This window comes from Engystomops pustulosus, chromosome 4, assembly GCF_040894005.1.
Source record: "Engystomops pustulosus chromosome 4, aEngPut4.maternal, whole genome shotgun sequence".
NCBI lineage: Eukaryota > Metazoa > Chordata > Amphibia > Anura > Leptodactylidae > Engystomops > Engystomops pustulosus.
The window spans coordinates 184,079,832-184,102,934 of record NC_092414.1 but is presented as its reverse complement, the minus strand read 5'-3'; the positions used below and the strand labels follow the sequence as shown (position 1 = coordinate 184,102,934).

At 41.8% G+C, this 23,103-nt stretch overlaps 1 protein-coding gene across 3 annotated transcripts in view; it reads right to left on the bottom strand.

Moving 5' to 3' along the window:
• Nucleotides 1–23,103, bottom strand: part of LOC140127768 (substance-P receptor) — a 140,110-nt gene that overhangs the window by 14,699 nt on the left and 102,308 nt on the right. For all 3 annotated transcript variants that reach the window (XM_072148838.1, XM_072148837.1, XM_072148836.1), the window contains exons 3-4: nt 6,599–6,749; nt 3,529–3,719 (exon numbers count right to left, since the gene is read on the bottom strand). In XM_072148838.1, coding sequence (XP_072004939.1) covers nt 3,529–3,719; nt 6,599–6,749 — 342 coding nt within the window. The remainder of the gene's footprint in view (nt 1–3,528; nt 3,720–6,598; nt 6,750–23,103) is intronic.

Sequence of the window (23,103 nt, the reverse complement as noted above, 5' to 3'; positions counted from 1 at the left end):
TGATGTCTACGGCTCGAAACGCGTCGACTTTATGCCATTTTTTCATCATGATGAACATGTACTTTTTCATACAAGAATAAAGATTTTTGATTTTTAACTATTAATTAGAGTCATTCACCGAAGCCAGTGCCAGAAGCTTTTATCTTCATTCATGCAACTTATAGCCATGGGACTGGACCAGTTATAGGTCCACACTAGGGAAGAAGCAATTACTGGATTGCAACATTGGATCTTAATACCTTTTTCTCTTATTCAAGACAGTCCTGATCTTTATGTAGTGAACGTTAACCGATCTGCAGTAACCTGGATTGACCACTGCACTGAGAACAGCACTGTCTGTGTCCTGTTCTATTCTCTCTTTATCAGCTGGGGGTGTGGGTGCTGGGTGTTGTTCCCCTACTAATCTGACATTAAGGATATTTGGATATTTCATCAATATTTTTTGCACAGAAAACCCATTCACCAGATTTTACTCCATTAAACTTAAGATCCATTATGCATGAAATGTCCTTTCTAGAATGCTCTCTCTTTCTCTCATGAGAAATCTTGCCCATTTACCTATTAAAAAAATGACTTCCATGAGAAAATGAGCAGTCATATTTTATCTGAGATAAGTCCATTTTAGAGGCTACAGAGGGAGTGTCACTTTAGATGCCTCTATCTATACAGTAGCTGGAAATTTGACCTTTAGATAAAGAAGCAGTTTAAGATTATTCCGTTAACCATCTTTGATGGTTCTTAAATATTAGATCCTAGATTCTGTAGAAGGGAAGATAGAGGCAACCTGCAGCCTCTAAAGTTGACTCATCTCAGGCAAAGTCTCCCCATTTTCACATGACTTTGGAGGTGAATTTTTATATACAAAGAGGGAATTCTAGAAAGGACATTTCATACCCTTCATGAGGGCGGTAGCAGTTTAATGGGTTAAAATCTAGTGACATACAGGCGGTCCCCTACTTAAGGACACCCGACTTACAGACAACCCATAGTTACAGACGGACCCCTCCGCCCACTGTGACCTCTGGTAAAGCTCTCTGGATGCTTTACTTTAGTCCCAGACTGCAATGATCATCTGTAAGGTGTTTGTAATGAAGCTTTATTGATAATCCTTGGTCCAATTACAGCAAAAATTTTGAAACTTAAATTGTCATTGGGACAAAAGAAAAAAATGTGTCTAGAACTTCAATTATAAAATATACAGTTTCGACTTACATACAAATTCAACTTAAGAACAAACCTCCAGACCCTATCTTGTATGTAACCCGGGGACTGCCTGTAGTCCCTTTAACTCATATAGGGACATTTGGGACCCTAATCGACAAGAGCTTTGTGTAACTTAGCTGTAGCCCAGACCATCACTACAAGAAGCCTTACAATACATCAAAAAGTTTTATCTATAAAGTGAAAATTGCAAAGACAAAAGGAGTTTTATTTCCGTGTTGATTTGACAATACCCAGGGAACATTGGTTGCATTGAAAAGGAAAATGAAAACCTGGGGTAGGTATCAGGTTAGAAAATGACTTTCAGAATGGGCCTGAAGTTTTACAGAAACGATAATGTGAGAACAACTGCTCCTGTAACAAAACATCATTGTGGCCTGCAGTAATGGATGGCACAAAGCAAAATGCATTTTCTCTATGGCAGGTACCTGGCAGGACCAATTACTTTTTTATATCCCTGGACTTACAAAGAAATAGTTTATATGGCATATAAAATGCCCATGTAATACCATCTCTGTTATTTATTACCTTACCATATAACGGCTATCTGCTCCCTCTATAGACCAGGCCAGTATTGTGCTGAGACTGATGATAAATTGTCTAACATTTATTCCCCGCTACATGCTATATGTTCCCTATGTTTTTTATGAGTCCCTTCTACTTAAATTGTCTTTATTATGCCTCCTAATGTTGTAGTATTATATTAGATTCACCTACAGAAACAGCACCACTCTTAGGGTTATGTCTGCTTTTACCATTCAATCCTATGGCATAGTCAGGGGCGTAACTACAGTGGTATTAGCCATAGCAGCCACTACGGGGCCCGCAGTGTCAGTGGGCCCTGGTATCTGGGGTATTGGATGTCTATATGCTGTGTGTTTGATGTGTATATATGCTATATGGCTATATATGGTACAGTATGTATGTGTGTATGTGCTGTATGTGTGTATGTGTGATGTATAAGTGTGTATACGCTGCAATATGTGTCTATACAGTACTGTGTGTATGTGCTGTATGTGTGTATATGTGATGTATATGCAATATGTGCAATATGTGTCTATACAGTACTGTATGTATGTGATGTATGTGTGTATACACTGCAATATGTGTCTATACAGTACTGTATGTATGTGTGTATGTGCTGTTTGTGTGTATATGTGATGTATAAGTGTGTATATGCTGCAATATGTGTCTATACAGTACTGTATGTATTTGCTGTATCTGTGCATATGTAATGTATAAGTGGGTATATGCTGCAATATATCTCTATATGGTACTGTATGTATGTGTTTATATTCTATATGTATATGTGAGTTTTGTATACTACATGTATATATATGCTGTCTGTGTGCATGTGGTGTGTATATGCTGTATGTATGTGTATATAAGTATACACGTGTGTGTATATATATATGAGGGTATAAATGTGTGTGATTGTAACTCACATTTGTGTGTACACAAAGATGCATATTTTTTTAAAGGGGGTTCCACGTAGACGACTGTTATGGGGCCCAGCCTCTCCTAGTTACACCCCTGGGTATAATGGAACTGTTAACATCATATTTGGTCCCTTTATATGGCTATCCTGGAAAGTTTTGCTTATGTATATAACTAACATACTGGGGCAGATTTACTTACCCGGTCCATTCGCGATCCAGCGGCGTGTTCTCTGCGGTGGATTCGGGTCTGGCCGGGATTCACTAAGGCAGTTCCTCCGACGTCCACCAGGTGGCGCTGCTGCGCTGATGTTCCCCGAGGCCCGCCGGAATGCACTGATCTACACCGGCCTATTCCTAGTGAAGGTAAGCGCGAGTCCCGCGACCCTTTTTTTTTTTTTTTTAAATGCAGCGGTTTTTCGGAATCCGTTGGGTTTTCGTTCGGCCACGCCCCCCGATTTCCGTCGCGTGCATGCCAGCGCCGATGTGCCACAATCCGATTGCGTGCGCCAAAATCCTGGGGTAATACAGGGAAAATCTGCGCAAATCGGAAATATTCGGGTAACACGTCGGGAAAACGCGAATCGGGTCCTTAGTAAATGACCCCCACTGAGTGGAGCGCAGATGCAAGTGATCCACATGTGCTTCATTCACTTCTTTGGGACCTCTGGAACAGCCGATCCATTAACCATGCGAGAGGTCCACCAAAAATAAGGTGGAAAAATGTTAAATAAATATTTCTCCATACAGTGAAACCAAAATTCACCAATGAAACCATCTTCACACTTATGTGCATGGACCTGATGTTTAGCCCATTATATAGAAATTCTAATACTATACAATACATCGATAAGATATAGACTACACCCACCTGTCATTCAGACAACAATAGATGATGGGGTTGTACATGGTGGAGCTCATGGCGAGCCACATAATGGCCAGGTAGAGTTGCTGGTAGAACTTCTGGTTTGTGTGGCTGAGGGTTTGCAGCAGGAAGTAGATATGATACGGCAGCCAGCAAACTGCAAATGTGCAAACCACCACAATCATCATCTTCACTACCTGCGGATCATAGAACAAAGCAGTTGTTACCGGATAAGCCTACATGACTTTTCATGTGTATTCATAAGGCGTAAGACAATTTCTGGTCAATATATGAATTGTGTTACCAGTTTTACACTTTACAGGTTCTGTCTATCAATTCTCACTTCTACCTGAGCTGGTGAGTGGAGACTACAGTAGTTTTGATGTCTCCCATACACAGCATATGGTTTTTGTGAAAACCAGGGCATAAAAAACAAAGTGAAGAGCAGATCATGCCAGAGGGGCACACATCAGTATGTAAGTCTGTTTAGTTTACAATCCTTAATCCTGGTGGTAGATTTCCTTTAAGCCAGGGTTCCCCAAACTACGGCCCGCGGGCCACATACGGCCCGCAGACCGTTTTGATCTGGCCCCCGATGCTTGCCGCGCCAATGCCGGGCCCCCACGGCGTTCCACAGTCGGGCAGGAGCCTCCGTCCGTCCGGACAGGAGGCTCCTGCCCGTCACTGTATAGTGCTCGGTGCAGCCGGAAACGGCCGCTCGAGCACTATTACTGGAGCGATGTGGCCGGAAGACAACCCCGGCGCACATCGCTCCATGAACTAGGCTGCGCGGCTGCGCGATGACGTCATCACGCGGCCGCGCACCCCTTCCTGCCCGGACGCGGCAACAAGATAGAAGACTTAGGTGAGTACAGGGTTTTTAATTTTTTTATCAAAAAGGGCAGTAAAAAGATTGTGGTGGCCGGGGGCCAATAGTTAGTTATGAGGGGCAGCTTAGGAAATAATTAATTATGAGGGGCAGCATAGGAAATAATTAATTATGAGGGGCAGCATAGGAAATAATTAATTATGAGGGGCAGCATAGAAAATAATTAATTATGAGGGGCAGCATAGGAAATAATTAATTATGAGGGGCAGCATAGGAAATAATTATGAGGGGCAGGATAGGAAATAATTAATTATGAGGGGCAGCATAGGAAACAATTAATGGTGGGAGGCAGCATAGGAAATAATTATGAGGGGCAGCATAGGAAATAATTAATTATGAGGGGCAGCATAGGAAACAATTAATGGTGGGGGGCAGCATAGGAAATAATTAATTATGAGGGGCAGCATAGGAAATAATTAATTATGAGGGGCAGCATAGGAAATAATTAATTATGAGGGGCAGTATAGGAAATAATTAATTATGAGGGGCAGCATAGGAAACAATGGTGAAGGGCAGTATAGGAAATAATTAATTATGAGGGGCAGTATAGGAAATAATTAATTATGAGGGGCAGCATAGGAAATAATTAATTATGAGGGGCAGTATAGGAAATAATTAATTATGAGGGGCAGTATAGGAAATAATTAATTATGAGGGGCAGCATAGGAAATAATTAATTATGAGGGGCAGCATAGGAAATAATTAATTATGAGGGGCAGCATAGGAAATAATTAATTATGAGGGGCAGCATAGGAAATAATTAATTATGAGGGGCAGTATAGGAAATAATTAATTATGAGGGGCAGCATAGGAAACAATTAATAGTGGGGGGCAGCATAGGAAATAATTAATTATGAGGGGCAGCATAGGAAATAATTAATTATGAGGGGCAGCATAGGAAATAATTAATTATGAGGGGCAGCATAGGAAATAATTAATTATGAGGGGCAGTATAGGAAATAATTAATTATGAGGGGCAGCATAGGAAACAATTAATAGTGGGGGGCAGCATAGGAAATAATTAATTATGAGGGGCAGCATAGGAAATAATTAATTATGAGGGGCAGCATAGGAAATAATTAATTATGAGGGGCAGCATAGGAAACAATTAATGGTGGGGGGCAGCATAGGAAATAATTATGAGGGGCAGTCTAGTAATTAATGGGGGGAGGCATATTCAATAATTAATGAAGAGGGGTCCCAGCTTATTTAATAATTAATTAGCCCAATTAATTAATTGGGTCAATATATAAAATAGTTCACAAGGGGGTGCAGTATATTAAATAATTAATTGAGGGGGGGTACCAGTGTATTATGGATGCGGTCACATGTACCGCTATTTATTTTTAAACTTTAGTCCGGCCCTCCAACGGTCTGAGGGGGGAGTGAACGGCCCCCTATGTAAAAAGTTTGGGGACGCCTGCTTTAAGCAAATGTGTATTTAAAGCGTAACTAAACCATGAAACATTATTTATATGAATATTGAATAATGAATAGTGAAGATGATAATAATTAACTTTGTAATAAAAGAAGAAAACAAATCTTCTCTGTTCCTTTTTCTGCTTCTTCTTTCTCCTGTATTGAGCAGTGTATTTAAAAGCCTTACCAGGCCCATACATCTCAGACAGATAAGGACTGAAGGTTAATTATTAACTCTTACCTGGCCTATTTCAATCAATGATTCACCTCTGTAAGGAGATAAAGGGGCTGTCCACTTTCAGCAAATAATTGATACTGTTTGTGTAATGAAAAGTTTTACAATATTCCAGTATAGTGTCTGAAAGTGGACAACTCCTTTAAGTCATAAGAAAGTTTATCAGGTGTCAGTTTGAGAATAGGAGTAAAGGCAGATTTACAAAAATTGCTTAAATAAAGAAGAAAAAAGGGGAAGAAGTAGGACACAGGAACAGGAGCTTTAATAAAGTTTATAGCAGAGTTTAATATCATCTTCTGCACCTTTTGATTTATGCAAATTTTGCTAAAAGTTTAGTTAAACTTTTGGTGGCAAAAAAAGCTTTAGTTTATATTTATACATTTTTTTTTACAAAATCTTAAGCATCACGAAACTGAAAACCACATGAACATTAAAAAGGGGTTAATTGAAAGCAGCAGTGGAACATATGGCTATCTGGTTGATGTCTGTATTGCGGTGACCATGTGTGTCGTCAGCGTTACTGTATTGCTTACCTTGCGTTTGGCAACCACCTGCTCATGGTATCGGTCTGATGAATCTCCAGGGATCTCACTGGCCCAAAGAGTCATGCCAATGAAGGTGTACGCACACCCTATTACCAGCAAAGGCAGCACGTAGATGAGGCAAAACACAGACACCTGGTACCTATAGAGAAGACAATATATCAGCAGGTAAAAGGATGATGTTTCTAAGATGATACATATGCACAATATCATAGACTTTTATGAATAGTGCACATTGCGTAGATGTATATATAGAAGTATAAGAGGGTTGAATCATTTTTGCCACAATTTCACAAAAAGTACAGTCAAAATTGCCATCGGACTGCAGTGTGTAATCTTACCATGAGGGTCCGTTCACACGTTCAGTTTTTCAGATTCTGTTCTGAAGCCGGAAGAAGGTGCAAATCATAATGGGTGACATATCAGTGAGTGAAGCGGTTCCACCTATTTTTTCACCTCATTCCTGGTTTGGACAAAAACTGCATCGGAAAACCTGAACGCGTGAACGCACCCTGACACCGTAACCTAAGAGAAACTGCAGCAGAAAATTTGCTTTGTATAAACAACAGGATGTAATTCCAATGAAATCAAGGGGAGATCTTGGATATCTGGATATATGTATGTCATAATTAAGAGCGGGCGTTCGGCTCGAAACGCGTTGACGCTTATACTTGCTTCTACGGATTGGTTATGATGTAACCCAAATAAAGCTAATTGATGTCGGGAACCTGGCTGGACCGCGATTATATTCTTCAGATCTGGATTTTTCACAAGTTCTAGCACTGAATTTATAATTTATATTGGACTCCTCGTGACCGGAGGACATGAACTGAGGACAAAGATTTGAAAGTCAACTTATAAAATCTTGATGGTCTTTACTAAGGATTACAATGTATCTGCCATTTCACTTCCATAGTTTATATCAGAAGGCATCTGAGTACTAAGACCACCATCAAATACCTACCTTCGCCAACCAAAACTTCTGTGATATCAGAGTTCTGAGAAACATTTACCCCATTGATCCACGTATTACACCCATTGCACATTGTTTACACAGTGAGTAGTCATACACAGACAATAACATCACAGTAATTGAGTATAAATCCATGTGTCCAGCACATTCCTTGAGTTGGCAAGCGACTTCAGACGCTGCTTGTGTGGCAACCTCTAAGAGCTTTTACTGACTGATTATGTTACTGGAAGGGGCGACACACATCCGAGCAGACACTTCTGATAAATATACAGTCTTATTTTCTACCCGGCAGACACAAGGCAGGTCCCAATCTGTTGGATGCATTGACAATATGTTATTGCAAGAGATAAACAATTTAGAAATTGAATTTTTTTTTTAAGAGCCAAAAAAACAGGATTGGATGATTTAATGGTGGTGTGTCCAACTATGTGGAAATGGCGCCCACATCAACACATCATTGTGTGCCAACAGCTAACGATACACAAGGTACACACAGAGCTGCCAAAGGATGCTGCCTACAAACACCATACAACAAATATGTGTAATGGATAATATTTCTGTCATGCTCCCTATGGTAACAAGACAATGATCAGTACACAAGGCTTCACTTCATACGCTGTGGACACCATGTGCAATGGACCATGAGCTTAATAATTCATACCCCAGATACTAGGGGTGATGGCTTCAAGAGTAACCCTCATTTCAGATGATGTTTGATATTGTGTGGGGGTGAGTTTTTTTGAAAATCTTTCTATCACACCTTATTAAGAAATTCTCCCTAGTTTGTAAAGAAACAGACTACAATAGGCCCCTTAGTTACTCCTACGTTGTTATCTGTCTACAGGAGTGAAGACAGGTCTCTCTCTCCTCTCTTCTGTTGTTTACAAAGCTGTGAGTGAGTGGTAACCCTTGCTGCTCTCTCCCTGGCTCTAGTATGCTATGGGCACTTTATTCAAGCTGAAAATAAAGGGGTTAATCCTCCCATCTCAGAGCTGTTTAAATAAACTCAGGGAGATTAGATGTGATCAGACAAAAGTGTCTGAGGGCAGAAATGTTCTAGTTGCTCATGGAAACGAATCAGATCTCAGCTTTCATTTCCCCACAGCTGTTTATAAAATTAAAGCTGATCTCTGATTGGTTTCCACGGGCAACTAGAACATCATTAACATTTTTATGTATTTGCTTTTATGTATTGTGAACCAAACATACCTTGAGAATGCTGTAGCTACACTGATGCAGAAACATATCTGGTTTTTGGTTTTGTTTTTTCTCAATAAACAATTGCGCCGTCATCTTTTTGAAGCCGCCGACATCTTTGATCTATGCTAGCACCGGTTGCGGTTGTTACTGGTAAGTATTTGCTGCAATATGCAGCAAAGTCTTACTGGCTATGGAGAGGGCTCAGACCGTGAGCCCTCTCCATTCACCTGCAGTCGACCCATGACTGTCGGTAAGGGGTTAAACAAGATATGTTTCTGCATCAGTGTGGTTACAGCATTCTCAAGGTATGTTTGGTTCATTATGCATGAAAACAAATGGTAGATTTACCTTAAGTTAATTTCTGGCATCAAAGGAGAAGATGGGGAAATAAAACAAAGGAATGGGTGACATTTGTGGACAAAGCCTTACATAGCAGTTCAGGTAGGTAGATTGTGGTGACTCTGCACTAAAGCTATAGTGCTAAAGGTGGGACAAACTTAGACTAGACAATCTAAAGATGCAAAAACATACAAAAGAAAGCCAGACTTCAGTACTGCTTCAGAGCAGATACACACATTTTATTCAATATAGCATTAAAATGGGAAAAGCCATATAAATAATGAGTAGACTGTACTGGAGAGACACATTAACATCAGAGGAGCATGAGTAATCCAAAAGATGTGCATTATTTTGATTAATGCAAAATGATGGGCTACTAGAATGTTACATTCAATGAGTATTTGTCATATCAAAGGCAAAGAGTAAAGTGCAAATACAATAATTATACATCGTGGGGGATATTTATCAGGACCTCTGCGCACCGCCAGTGGCGCAGAGGCCCTGAAATAATTGCAAATGCTAGCTTATTGCTAGCTTTTGCGATTATTTTCCCCAATCCGCCACCTTCACGCCAGTGGGGCGTGAAGGGGAGTGAAGGGGGGGCGCGGCCGACCAAGCGGGGGGTGCGGCCGGACGGGAGCCTCTTGATGTATCGGGCTGCGAATTTGCAGCGGCGGGGCGATCATACGCTGGCGCACGAGCACCAGCGTATGATAAATATCCCCCCAGTCCCTTATAGGGGACGTAGCCTGGACAGGACAATTGCATAAACATTAAAATGCCATGTGCAAAAACTTAAAGTTCTGGGAGCCTGTGTCCTCTCAGATGACACCCCGATGCGTGTTTCGGCACAATGCCTTTGTCAAGGGGTAATGTCAGCCAGACAGGGGTAATCTAAAGATGCACTACATGTACCATCCAGCATCATTCACTATGATAAATTTATCACATGTAAGATACCGGCAGAAGTGCAACAGGTGCAGTAATTATTTTTCATCAGCATTATTCTAAATGTTTAGAGCACCATCTATTCCATGGTTCTGTACATTCAAGGTTGATATACATTACATTAACACCTTTAGGTCGCAGCTTAAAATGGCTTTCAGGAAACAGCACTTTTTTTGTTTTTCCATGCTCAAAATTCAAAAGACATATTGGGGGTCATTTACAAAGGGCCCGATTCGCGTTTTCCCGACGTGTTACCCGAATATTTCCGATTTGCGCCGATTTTCCCTGCATTGCCCCGGGATTGTGGTGCACGCGATGGGATTGTGGCGCATTGGCGCCGGCATGCACGCACCAGAAATCGGGGACGTGGCCGAACGAAAACCCGACGGATTCGGAAAAACCGCCGCATTTTTTTAAAAAAACTGTCGTGTGAAGCAATGTGAGCTATGACCCAGAAACCTCTGTCCTTGACTGTCCTTGAATGCACTGTGTATAGCAACAGTAATGAACCCAAATAGATACAGAAAACAAATAAAGTGGTCCCCTACTTAAGGACATCCGACTGAAAAATCTTCTATGTAACCTGGGGACTGCCTGTAAACACAGAGAGATAACAAAAAAGTTGATCAAACTGGGTCAGAACCAAGATGGCAGCAAGGTACAAAAACATTAGGCAAGAGAATCATCAGAGAACAGGCAGAAGTCAAGGAAACCATAAATAGTAGTTCCTTTTAAAATGGTTTTCAATCATTTTTGTTGAAACCTTCTTGAGATGTATTTCTTTTTTCAGATCTTCACCAAGATGAGATGAAACATAACTGGACTCCAGTAGAGCCCGTGTTCAATCTGCACACGGGCTCTACAGGGATGTGAGTGACCGCTACCTGTGCAACTAGTATACCCTAAACATAAACTCTAATGCATAGCAATGTATTGTGTATGTACCTTTTAATTGTTATATTGTTTAATAAAGAAGGGGGCCAGCTTACCAAAGTGAGAGAGCAGCACAGGCGGATAACGGGATGAAGAAAGGAGGAGTTAGAAGTCAGTGAGCGATTTTCTGTGATGAGTGCTGCAGAGTGCTCAGTGGAGCCAAGCAGAGGCAGAGTGATTCAGCACAGCTAGCAAAGTGCTGTGTCTGGGCGGAGCACATTGAGGAGAATAGCTCACCAAGGTGGTTGGTGTCCCTGCAGTTAAAGTTCAAGTATAAAGTGTGAGAGTCATGTCTTTGGGCGCCGCCATCACCACAAGACAAATTACCTCCTCCTCTATCCATCCCCTTGTTGGGAAGGGTTAAACATTACAATGACCACACCCCCTATCTCCCAGGGGCCCAAGTCAGCGTTTATCCCTACCAGTCCTTTCCCCCTTTTTAGTGAGCACTGTAGTGGCGGCCCCTGGTGCCCCTGCTTGTAGACAACCTTGGCCTAGTGCAGTGGTGGCAAACCTATAGCACGGGTGCCAGAGGTGGCACTCAGAGCCCTTTCTGTTGACACTCAGGCCTTTACCCCAACACAGAGTTTGCCATACAGGACTCAAGGTTTCCTCCTGCAGTCCAATGCTGCAGTTTAAAGTGACATCCTTGGCTGCAGGAGGAACGAGAAGGTGTGGAAAGAGAGAGAGTATTTTTGGAGCTCCTGCCACGGGAACCCGGACTGTATCTTTTCAGGGAGCCCTGGAGGGAAGCTACAATCCATATTTCTATTATATTGGTGAACTCAGGACGCCAATACGATTGAAATCTGTGATAGCGCAGGGATAAATAAGTTACTGCGTAAATTGTCATGTTGGCACTATGTTACATATAAGTGGGTTTTGGTTGAAGTTTCGGCACTCTGTCTCCAAAAGGTTCGCCATCACTGGCCTAGTGTGTCTTAAAATCTAGACATTTTCCAACATATCACACCATATCATGTCTAGTGGTGATAGGCTTTATATATTGTATTTCTGTATGAATTCAAGGGCTTTCTGCTTTGCTTTAAACGTTTTTTTCTTCACGTGTCAATTCTATGAGGGCTTCTACATTCAATAAAATTTTGTGTAAGAACTATTAGAAATTCATGAATCAAATAAAACACATTCCAAGAACCAAATTTGACCCTGGAGACATAGATGTATTGGCAGAATACGGTGCGGTACCATATATTGTATTGCTATAAATATGCAGTCATTTCCACCCACCACCAGTCTCAGAAGATGAATGGACCTCTGGAGGCTATAGAGGCAAGGACATAGCAACTATCTGGAGAGAACACGGCCTCGACTGCTACAGCCAACTGCTTCCTTCACACATTTTACTATCCATCCTTTATGTGATGGAACTAGAAGGAGGTAAATCGATGTCTTACTACAAATATGTCCTACCTCAGATTTCCCAAGATGAGTTGTAAAAGATGACAGCCATTTCAGAACAAGCCCAAAATAGTAAACAGTTTAGCTTTTACTCGAGTCTCAGATGTTATCCTAAGTTTTATTCAACAAAGCTGCCCCCCTCAGAACTCTCATCTGGGGACATCTCGATTAAATGGGGAAATTACAGAAGTGAATGTTCTCATTACTCAAGGAAGTCTCAATATACTTATTTCGATATTGAAGTCACCAGGAATTGGTTGATAGAGGGAGTATTAATGGGAAAAATGCTACTCTAATCTTGTCTCACCTAAAGAACGCATCAATCCTATGGATCATGGACTGTTGGCCATGTAGGCATGGGGGAGGGAAGAGGACGGAGGGCGATGAGTGAGGAGCTGGGGGGAGGACTCCATATGACAGGTACTCGGTCCATTGCAGCTGACACCCCCATTACTCGCTCAAACTTACTGGCAGAGAACCAGATACATTTTGATATACTATTATTAGTTACAAGAAAGGGGCAGCAAGACTATAAAAACATTATTAGAATCTTTATTAAAATGGCTATTGGGACCTGTCATCAGGATGTCATATCCTGAGGACGGGTTCCCTATAACATAAAACATTTCTGGTCAGATATTGAGGTCATTTGCCTAATTTCCTTAAAATTACCCAGAATTCACATCTATGGCTTAAGCAGCCTCCTTAATGCAAAAAGAGTGTTGGATTCTTCATGTAAATCCCAAGCACCCAGCTGTCTTTGCTTTCTGGATACAGCCACCGGGAACGGCTGTGAAGTTTTCATGGGTGATTTAAACATTTACTGATCAGCTTTCCTGCAGTTTCTTGAGAGGTCTCTGGCTTCCTGCACAATAGAGGGAACATACACGGGAGGCTGAGCGCCCGCCGCCCCGGGCACCACTGTCTTCACCCGTCATTAGCACAGAGACTGTGGAAATGTATACAGAGCTGATAAATATTCCAGCTTTGCTACGGCGGCAACTCTCAGGAGGACCGATAGCTTTGCATTCCATTATCATCGATTAAAGGCCCCCAAATTTCTGATGAGGATGTGAAAAAACATCATTAACATTAATTATCTATATCTGCCCTGCGAAGACGAATGAATCACCGATTGAATCAGTTGTCTGATCGGGCTGTGAGAAAAAGCCCAGGAAATAGTGGAACACATGTGGAAATTTACTTTCATTGTAATTTATAATGATCAGATTCAGGTATAATATATAATCCTATCTCAATTTAGAAATTTGCTGAAAATAACTGAATTTAAAGGGGATGGACACTATTATAAAAACTTTACAAGGGTAAGTACAAGACCCTATTAGGGTCACCCATGTAGTGCTTACCCTGGTAAAAAGCCTTTGTTAAAAGCCTCCAGGGTTGACAAGTCAGGTGACTAAGCTTGCAGCATGACTTCCTGTGACATCCTGTGTCCTGCTGGGTTCGGACGGAAAAAGGGGCCCTTGCGGTGATTACTGCAACTCCATTATACCATTACTCCATTATAACCATTCCCATAGCAGTGGTTGGCGGGCGTGCAATGGACATCCACATTACCTTCTGCTATGATAGTGGCTATGATGGAGGGAGGTGTGCATACCCCTATGACTACACAGACCCCTCCATCCACTGGAAACCAGTAGTTGCAGACATTAATCACTGTACAGCCCCCTCCATCTGCCAGAAGGCAGCAGGACATGGTCTCAGCTGCTTTACAGTAACTTTACCAGGGTAAGTACTATAGGAGTGACCCTATTAGAGTATTGTACTTACCCTTGTAAAGCTTTGTAACAGTGACCAACCCCTTTAAAGTGGTCAAGAAATCTACATGGTTTTTCTTCAAGGAAAGGGCTTGTTTTAAGAGTGAAAGACATAGTGATCATCTCCTGATCGTAAGGCCTGGCACTTGTGACCACCAAGAATGACTGCCAATACATTTTAATACCATCTATTCCCAATGAACCTCTAAGCTCATATACACACAGACAAACATGCATGCTTGCACAACCATTAGACATGTGGCTGCGGCTTTTCTTGAGAATAAAAACTTGTTGAAAAATGTTGAATGTTGTCCTGCCCGATCTTTTCTTCCCTCAAATGAACCAAATATAATATCAGAATTTGTTTTCAAAAGGGAAGACCCATAAATTACTCTCATTCCCAAAATACTATAGTAGTAGTTTTCTGATCGATAAGGTTCAAACTAAAGTAGGGTCAATTACATGGACCCTGCTGGACAGGACATGGATTTCTGATGGATTTGTATTAGAGGGAATCTGTCAGGTAGTTTACCGCCCTGAACTGGTCCCACCAAGAGCAACATTGAGTACTCACAGATCCTACAGTGTCCAACCCTAGGAATTCTCTTGATGATAAGTCAAGTTATAAGTTTTAAAACCTTACATTGGAATTTGCGAATTCACCGTAACTAGTTATAGGGATCGGGGGCAGCTTCATCAAAACTTGGCTGGAAGTTCTGGAGAGCATCAGGTTAACATCAGACAATGAGAGAGCTGTCAATTTTCTCTTGCAAACTCTCACCTCTATTTGTGTACTCTGGACCCAACAGTACTGAAGCATGGAGCTGTTAGTGTTTTTAAGTATACATTGTGACGGGGGAGCACATTACTGGGGGGCTGTGGGGGACATCACTAGCCCCAAATCAAATAGAGAAGGGGCGGGGGACTGTAGGGGGATTTTATTTCATTTTTAAAGGATGCAGAAGGAGGCGATTGGCCCCTCTTTTTTGGGCAGTTACTAAAGGAGGTGGGGGGCCGGCTTGCAGAGCCCACCCCGTGGTTTTAAAAGCATTGGGGGCACGTGGGGCGGTCCTCTTTCTATCTGCCTGGACCATGCGGCGAGAAGTCACCCACCCACCCTGCCCTCAGGTTATATTTCTTTTCATTTTTTCTCGGCATTCCGGTTTCTGGCTGTTTTCTCTGTCTTTACAGATGTCACAGCATTGGCGGAGTTTCACATGCCCGTAGGCAAAAGGAAGGCCCCCACATGACGTCTGCCGTCCAGCAGCCGACATTTCGGGCGAAGGTTTTTTCTACGAAGAATTGTTTTTTCTTGTTTTCAACTGTTTTGCACTTTAAATGTTTTGTTATTTATTAACTAAGTTTTTTTCCAAAAAAAATAAATGCTGTGGCCTACCCACATACCCACAACAATTTGATGGTCCTTGTCGTTAAATATCAGTTTATTTTGGGGGCATGGCAAATCCCCGGGTCAACAGCCTCAGTTTTTATGGTGCTGGTCTACAGGTCCCTACAGTCTTACTGGGTCATGATTGGTTCAGGCTTCTGCTTTCTCCTCCCTCAGCAGCTTAGCTTGCTCTGATTGGCCCCTGTGCTCTGGTTATTGTACTATTTGATTGGATTTCTTGCTCTCAAACTATACAGCCAGTAAACCAATACAACTTTTAGTGTAATAAAACTAATTTTTTATGACACCTGCCTGTGTGGGGTTATTTCTATGTTCCTTAATAACATTATATTACAATAATCAGAGACTGTTTGTAATTTATGCAAAATAAGATGGAAAAGTATACAAATCTTAAGCAGCGGATGTGACTGTTCAAGGGCCTGAGATTTGGCAGGATCAGATTAGTTTGGGGTTATCTATTAACTCTCAATCTTGAACTGTCAACTTCTTATGAAGGAGCAAACCCAAAGGTAATGCAGTCCTCCTCACCTACAGCCAATTGGACGGGACCATGGGCAACTACCATCCTCCATAAGACTTAAGACTTGCATATGACAGAAGACTTGTTTTGACCATACTCACCCTAAGTCAAACCATCATTTTTATCAACTGAACCGTGCTGGTCGCCCTAACCAGAAGTGCCACGTGTCTGATGCTGCAATCATGAGGAGGGCAATTCAGCATCAGAAATGTGGTACTTCTGGAAATGACGTTCCTGAAATAATACTGCTACCAGTATGTCATCATGATGTGGAAACAAAACAACTGCATATGGTCACATGAGGATGGAAGGCAAGAAGTGTATGTTTTATATGTTTTATTGGTTATCCATATGGTCCAACTGGTAATGAGAAGAAATACCATACAAACTGCCGTATAACCACTGAATAATACAGAAACACCATCACTCAAAGAACTGAGCTAGTCAAAAAGTTACAAGAGTACATCGCTACTGACAAGTGTGGTTGTACCATAGGTAACCCAACAATTATATCTCCTGCAAAAGGTTGCCACAAATGCAAAGAATTGTATATAGTGTGGAAAAGACGAACAATCAATGAACCAAAAAACAAAGATTCCACCACATTGCAATCATGAAAGAATTAAAAGATTCAATTTTATTTTGTTTTACATATATCAAAAAGACATGAATACACTTAGACATATGCTCAGGGGGTCATAACCCTGGCTAAACACGGCAGGGGTTAGGGTCCGGCAGCCGAAAACCGGAAGTGCCGCATGGGTCCGAGATCTCGCGAGCACGGAGGGTTTCCATGGTCGCGAGATGCCGGCCCTGTTGCGGCCATTCCGGTCCGGCCAACGCTCCGCCCGCACATGCGCACTCAGCGGACCGGAATGGCCGCAACAGGGCCGGCATCTCGCGACCATGGAAACCCTCCGTGCTCGCGAGATCTCGGACCCATGCGGCACTTCCGGTTTTCGGCTGCCGGACCCTAACCCGTGCGCATGCGCCAAAATCAGTGACGGCGTTTTTTAATCACATAATGAACGACACATGGTAGGTACCTTTTTGATTGGCTAGGACATATCTTATATACTGCCACCGGGTCAGCCTTTTCATCACCCCCAGATGAAGGCTTGACGGCTGAAACGTACGTCGTTGTCGGCGTGGGGCTTCTCTACTTATGGGTAAGGTCTGATATACTCAGTCTTCATATTTCATTTTTCACTGATAATTGCAGTATTAGGACAATTTTCCTGGTCCTTCCCATACAACACTTTAATGTATGACATTTCACTTGAATAATACAATTATACATGGTTTTATCCATACCCCTGCCGTGTTTAGCCAGGGTTATGACCCCCTGAGAATATGTCTAAGTGTACTCATGTCTTTTTGATATATGTAAAACAAAATAAAATTGAATCTTTTAATTCTTTCATGATTGCAATGTGGTGGAATCTTTGTTTTTTGGTTCATTGTACCATAGGTAGTATAGGAAAAAAGTGAATTTTTGTTTCCCACTTTATTTTTTTGAACTCAAAGATCTAATACTTTTTCTATGTAAACAAAAGACATCCGGGGGCATTCATTAATAGTGTTGCAGGATCTGTTATTTTGGCGCGTGAATTTTACAGGAATTTAGACTGGGATCTTAGATTTTGGTGCATGGGCTTCATGATTAGGCGCACGGCCGAAAAGGTTCTAAACTGACTTGGTAGAGCAGTCTTAATTTGTCTAATTGTGCACCAAAAAATGTGGCAAAAAATGTGTTGGGAACCTATAAGCACAGGAAAAGTGTTGAAATTTCCTAATTGAGCAACCAAAAAAAAAGGCATTAGTGTCGGCAAAGGAGAAATATTGTGGAACCAACACTTCATAAATATGGTGCACAAGGCGGAGCAAGATCTACCAAAAAATCCACAAAAAACTGTCAGAAAGCCAATAATAAATGCCCCTCCAGTGATGGCAATGTTTTTAAAAAATCTGTGTTAGGCTATATTCACACTGCCGCATGGGGGACGTATATACGGTTGACGTATATACGACCGATATACGTCCCCCATAGACGGCAATGGGTACTGTGGGGCAGTGTACAGACCTCTGTAAGGTGTAATTTTTTTTGCCGGATGAGCTGTGATTTAAATTTCTACCATTTTCAGGACTGTATGAACTTTGATCACTTTTTATTCAAATTGACATGCATAATGCAGCTTTTACCCGCTGTGTATGGCGCGGGCTTAGCCCCATGCAGCCTTAACCGACGTGTGATGTACATATACGTCACGTCATGAAAGGTGTTAGAGGTTTGCAGCTGTCATTACACTTTTTGTAAAAAAAAGATTTTTTTGATGTCTCATTGCTATACTGGCCCATATTTATCAAAAATAATGCTCTGGAAATGTGTGCCATTTGATTTTTGGTGCACTGTGTTCATAATGCAGAATTGTAGCGCACGTCAGCAATAAATGTGGCGCACGGTGCTACTTAGCAGTAACATGTCCCTTTTGGTGCCAATTTTTCAGTATTGTTGGACACAGTGCAGCCGCAACACAAAACAGGCGCAGACACTTTATGCAAGCAGTTTGTGCGTTAATCAGACAGAAAACTGCCACAAAACGTAATAAATATGGGCTACTGCATGTTATTTTATGCTATTGCAGTATAAAATATATTTTGCCCGTTTACCGATAAGCAAAGAAGGAAAAGGCTGCAAATAAAATGAATAACTACTACGTGTCCTGAACAAGATCTCGGACAGATAATCAAATGATAGAAGGAGATTTGGAACAGTGTAGAGATGGGATTATTCCAGGTCTGTGGAATAGAATAAGAAGTCTTCGCAGCTTTACCCACACGCCATGCTGTGTCGCACACTCTGAGTCTTGTGCACATTATCGGATTAGCAAAAGATTACAGTAATTAACAGAAGGACCAAATTAACCACGCTTCCAGCTGTTTGGAAAAAGAGAACAGGGCATTGAAGGGAGTAATGTGTCACTTGGATATTAGGATGCACAGTAACTTCTATTAGGGGCATGTTCGATATTACAGGCACTCTAAATAGACTTTGTGAATAGACTTTAGCTGAGCTTATAGGGGGAGATTTATCATAAATTCCTTAGAATAGAACTGTTCTAGGTGCCCACAGCAACCAATCAGAGCCCAGCTTTTCCCATAGCAGATTATAAAATTGAAGCTGTGCTCTGATTGGTTTACATGGGCAACTAGAACAGTTTTACCTCAGACACTTCTGATCAATCTCCCCCATAGAGTTTGTGTCATAAGAAGTCGCTTTGTGTCACCTTATAAGCAGGATTTCACTTGCCATTTTATGTGCAAAATTGGGGTTATTGCATAAGGTGATTGCCAACTGCATAACTCCACTTACTGTGCACCTATTTATCTCAATTTTACATGTAGACACCAATAGGGGCATTTAATGTATTGGTGCACGGACTAAAAGGTTTACAACTTGTTTTTAGCCACTCTAATTTTGCCCCACAAATTGTGCCAGAAAACGAGTCGGAAAATATAAGCGCCAGAAAACTTTGATTCAAAAGTGGTGCCACAATTTTGTGCTAAAAAAAAGTCTAGAATGTCGTAAAAAATTAACATTGTGGCAGCGACACTTCATAAAGTAAGGCGCAAGAGTAGAAGAAAGTTAAAAACAAAAAGACACTGCCAGTTTTCCGTTTGAAAGGCGATAATGGACACTGTGGATGAGATTGTGCTACATCTTCCACTAATTGCGGTTTAGTAAATCTTCTCACCTTCCCTTTCTGTATGGATAGTGATATGTATTTATATACCTAAATTTTATCTTTTTAAATGAGGCAGAAGTGCATTGGAGGCCTTACTAGAGCCCAGAGAGACTCTGGGATCACATCCCTTGGGCCTCCTCCGACTCTTCTCTCGGATGACATCATCCAGCTCTAGGGACCTCCTGCGCATGTGCGCTACCCTATTCCTTGCTGTCTTCTACTCACTGCTGCTACAGCTTTGCACAGTGCTTAGCAGACAGCAGGAGGAGTGAGATGGAGAAGGAAGTAATAGAATTGCTGCAGCTAGCCATAGAGGGGCTTTGGTAACACCTCCCATTTACTTAAAGATAAAATTAAGTTTTAGAACAAAGGAAACTTTTGATCACTTTAGTAAAGGTATGGCTGCAATGTAAATATTTACCTCTATAAAGCAGTGGTGGAGCTTTGTAGGGGTGAAATTAATTTTTAAGGGGTTTTCCCACAAAATAAGTTAAGCCCTATCCACAGGATAGGACCTAACTTGCAGATCGGTGGGGGTCTCAGTGATGACACGCCCAGAGAGCACAAGAACGCTCCCCAAGATGAATGGAGGAGGTGGCCGCACATGTCCGTTCCGCTCCATTCATCTCTATGAAGCTGATGGAGATTGCTGAGCGATGCGGACATGCGCCTCCTCCTGCTTAATTTGTCTAAGGGAGGTATGAGGGGTCTGACGGCGGTACCTTGGACCCCATCGTCCCCTGCGTTCTTATGATCTGTGGTGATCCTTAACTGATTAGCAACTTGTTTGGTGGGAAAACCCCTTTAAGTTGTAGTTTACCAATAAAAATCAATTTAATGTAATGCTACATAGAATATAATAAACACTAACAAACTGACTGAGCTCCTAAAGTCTATATAGTGCGGAGGGGGGGGGGGGGGTAACCAGTGCTGAACAAAGAATGTTTCTTATTTGTATTGCACAAATGTATTTGTAGTAGCCCCTGGTAGGCAGAGAGTAGAAGAGTGGTCTAACTTGTATCACCTGCAAGCTAATGGATACCCCTCACTAGCAGATGGGATCCTTTTTCCACTTTAAACATCTTGGCACAGCCACATCAAATTACAGAAATATTAGATTGGTGAGGGTCCTCTTCCAAGGAAAATTGTATCCATTGTTTCCAGCGACCTAAGATTGCAAAACGCGGATTGGATACCCTCCTAAGGTATGTCATAAATTTTGGGGAAAAATGTAAAGTCCCAAAAGTGAGTAGGTTAAGCATAAGACCTTATAGTATAATAGTAATAGGGTCAATAGTAATCCAGACAAAAATAATCAGGATAGACACAGAGAATAGGCATGCAGCATGCACTTGCCTATATGAGATCTTTATTGTGGCAGTGAAGTAGTTAATCTTATTATAGAGAAGGCTTCCTTACTGCACTGCTCTCCCCAGGCTGCACTAAAGTGAAATCTATCTACCAACCCCATGTGACAGATATTGTACAAGAAACAGAAAATGCAATTTATATCTAATGTGTGAGGATCTCCGCTGCAACAAGGAAACTCGAATATTCTGATGGGGCCACTTGCAAACCTTCCTGTTCTACTCTTCTACAGTCTTCTGAGAAGGTGGTTCAGTACAAAGAACAAATGGTTCATCTTACAGTCAAAGATATAACAACATTTCAGATTTCTGAGGACAGAGATACTGATGACCATTCCATAGTATAGGTCAGTGGTGGCGAACCTATGGCACGGGTGCCAGAGGTGGCACTCGGAGCCCTCTCTGTGGGCACCCAGGCCAACACCTAGCCACCATTCAGGACTCAAGACTTCCTCCTGCAATCAAGAGCAGCCCAGGACATGCCACGTTCAACGTAATTATAAAGTGACTTGAAGTGCAGGAGGAGCTAGGAGGTTTGGACATAGCTAGATTATCATTGTAGTCCATTTTCCAGACCTGTGATTCATCCTGTTAAGGGAACCGTAGAGGGAAACAATAATAATCCAAATTGCTCCTTCTTTCTACTGTATTTGTGTTAGGATGCTAATACATTTGAAACCTGTACGTTACTTTAATTTGGCACTTTGTGAAAAATATGTAACATCTGCTTGTAGTTTCGGCACTCGGTTCCTAAAAGGTTCGCCATCACTGGTATAGGTGATCTATATATCCGATTGGTGGAGGTCCAATTCATCAGAACACTGCCATCTCTTTACTGTAGACCACATATGATGCCATACATTGCACAGTGGCTGTTCTTAGTATTGCACCTCAGCCCCATTCACAGGAACTAGGCCATGGGGCCAATGTAGGTGATGTAACAGGATTGGGAAGTGAAAGTGGTACTTTGCCGAGGCATTGTAACCACTGACAGTGATCAAGCAGCTATTGAAGGTGTGGACTATTAGATCACCCTGATTTAATATTGATGCAGGATCAGTATCTGTAAAAATATATGCTGAAAGTTGCCCATACAACTACATCAGTGTAGACTGCCATGCGGAAGTACCAAAACCCCCGCTCTAAAATTTGGTTGTCCATGGATCTGACCGTAAATCTTCTTATTATGGTTGGACTCTTCTCTTGAATAGCTTCTCTTATCTGCACACAGCAGTACTCTCTGCCTCCTGCCACTCCCCCTGCATTATAAGACCAGTTCAGACACACTACAGACACAGGCACTTCCTACCGGCAAGTAGCATCTTGCAGAGACTGGCAACAGACATGTAGAGGGGAATTTATTACTGCTTCTATGCCAGTTTTCTTGCATAGAAGCAGTGAAAGAATGACATGTAGGTGAGCATGTAGGTGGCATGGAGAGGTATAGCGGCCGTCCGGCAGAGTAAGCGAGCACGGGACAGGTTTCACAGGTTTTTTTTGCGCAAATTTACGCTAGGTCGGACCTGACGTAGTTTTGCCAGATGCTAGTAAAATGTTCAGAAGCTAAATAAAAGTGTAGATAAACCTGTACCCTGATAATCAAAGCACATTGTAAGCACACAACATCTCATAGTACTAGAGGAATCATGAAGTGTCTGCTTAGCGAGTCCCTTTCCATACTCTGGAATCTTACACTGGCCATCACTGAGTGATAGGAGCTAAAACAGCAAAAAATCTGAGTAAAAAAAAATAAGGGGGTTAAAAATGATCTTTATTGTGTAAACATCACTAGGGGATTAAAATGTGAGAGCTTTCTTTCATGGGCAAAACCCTTTAACTCCCATATCTAATAAGATCAATGT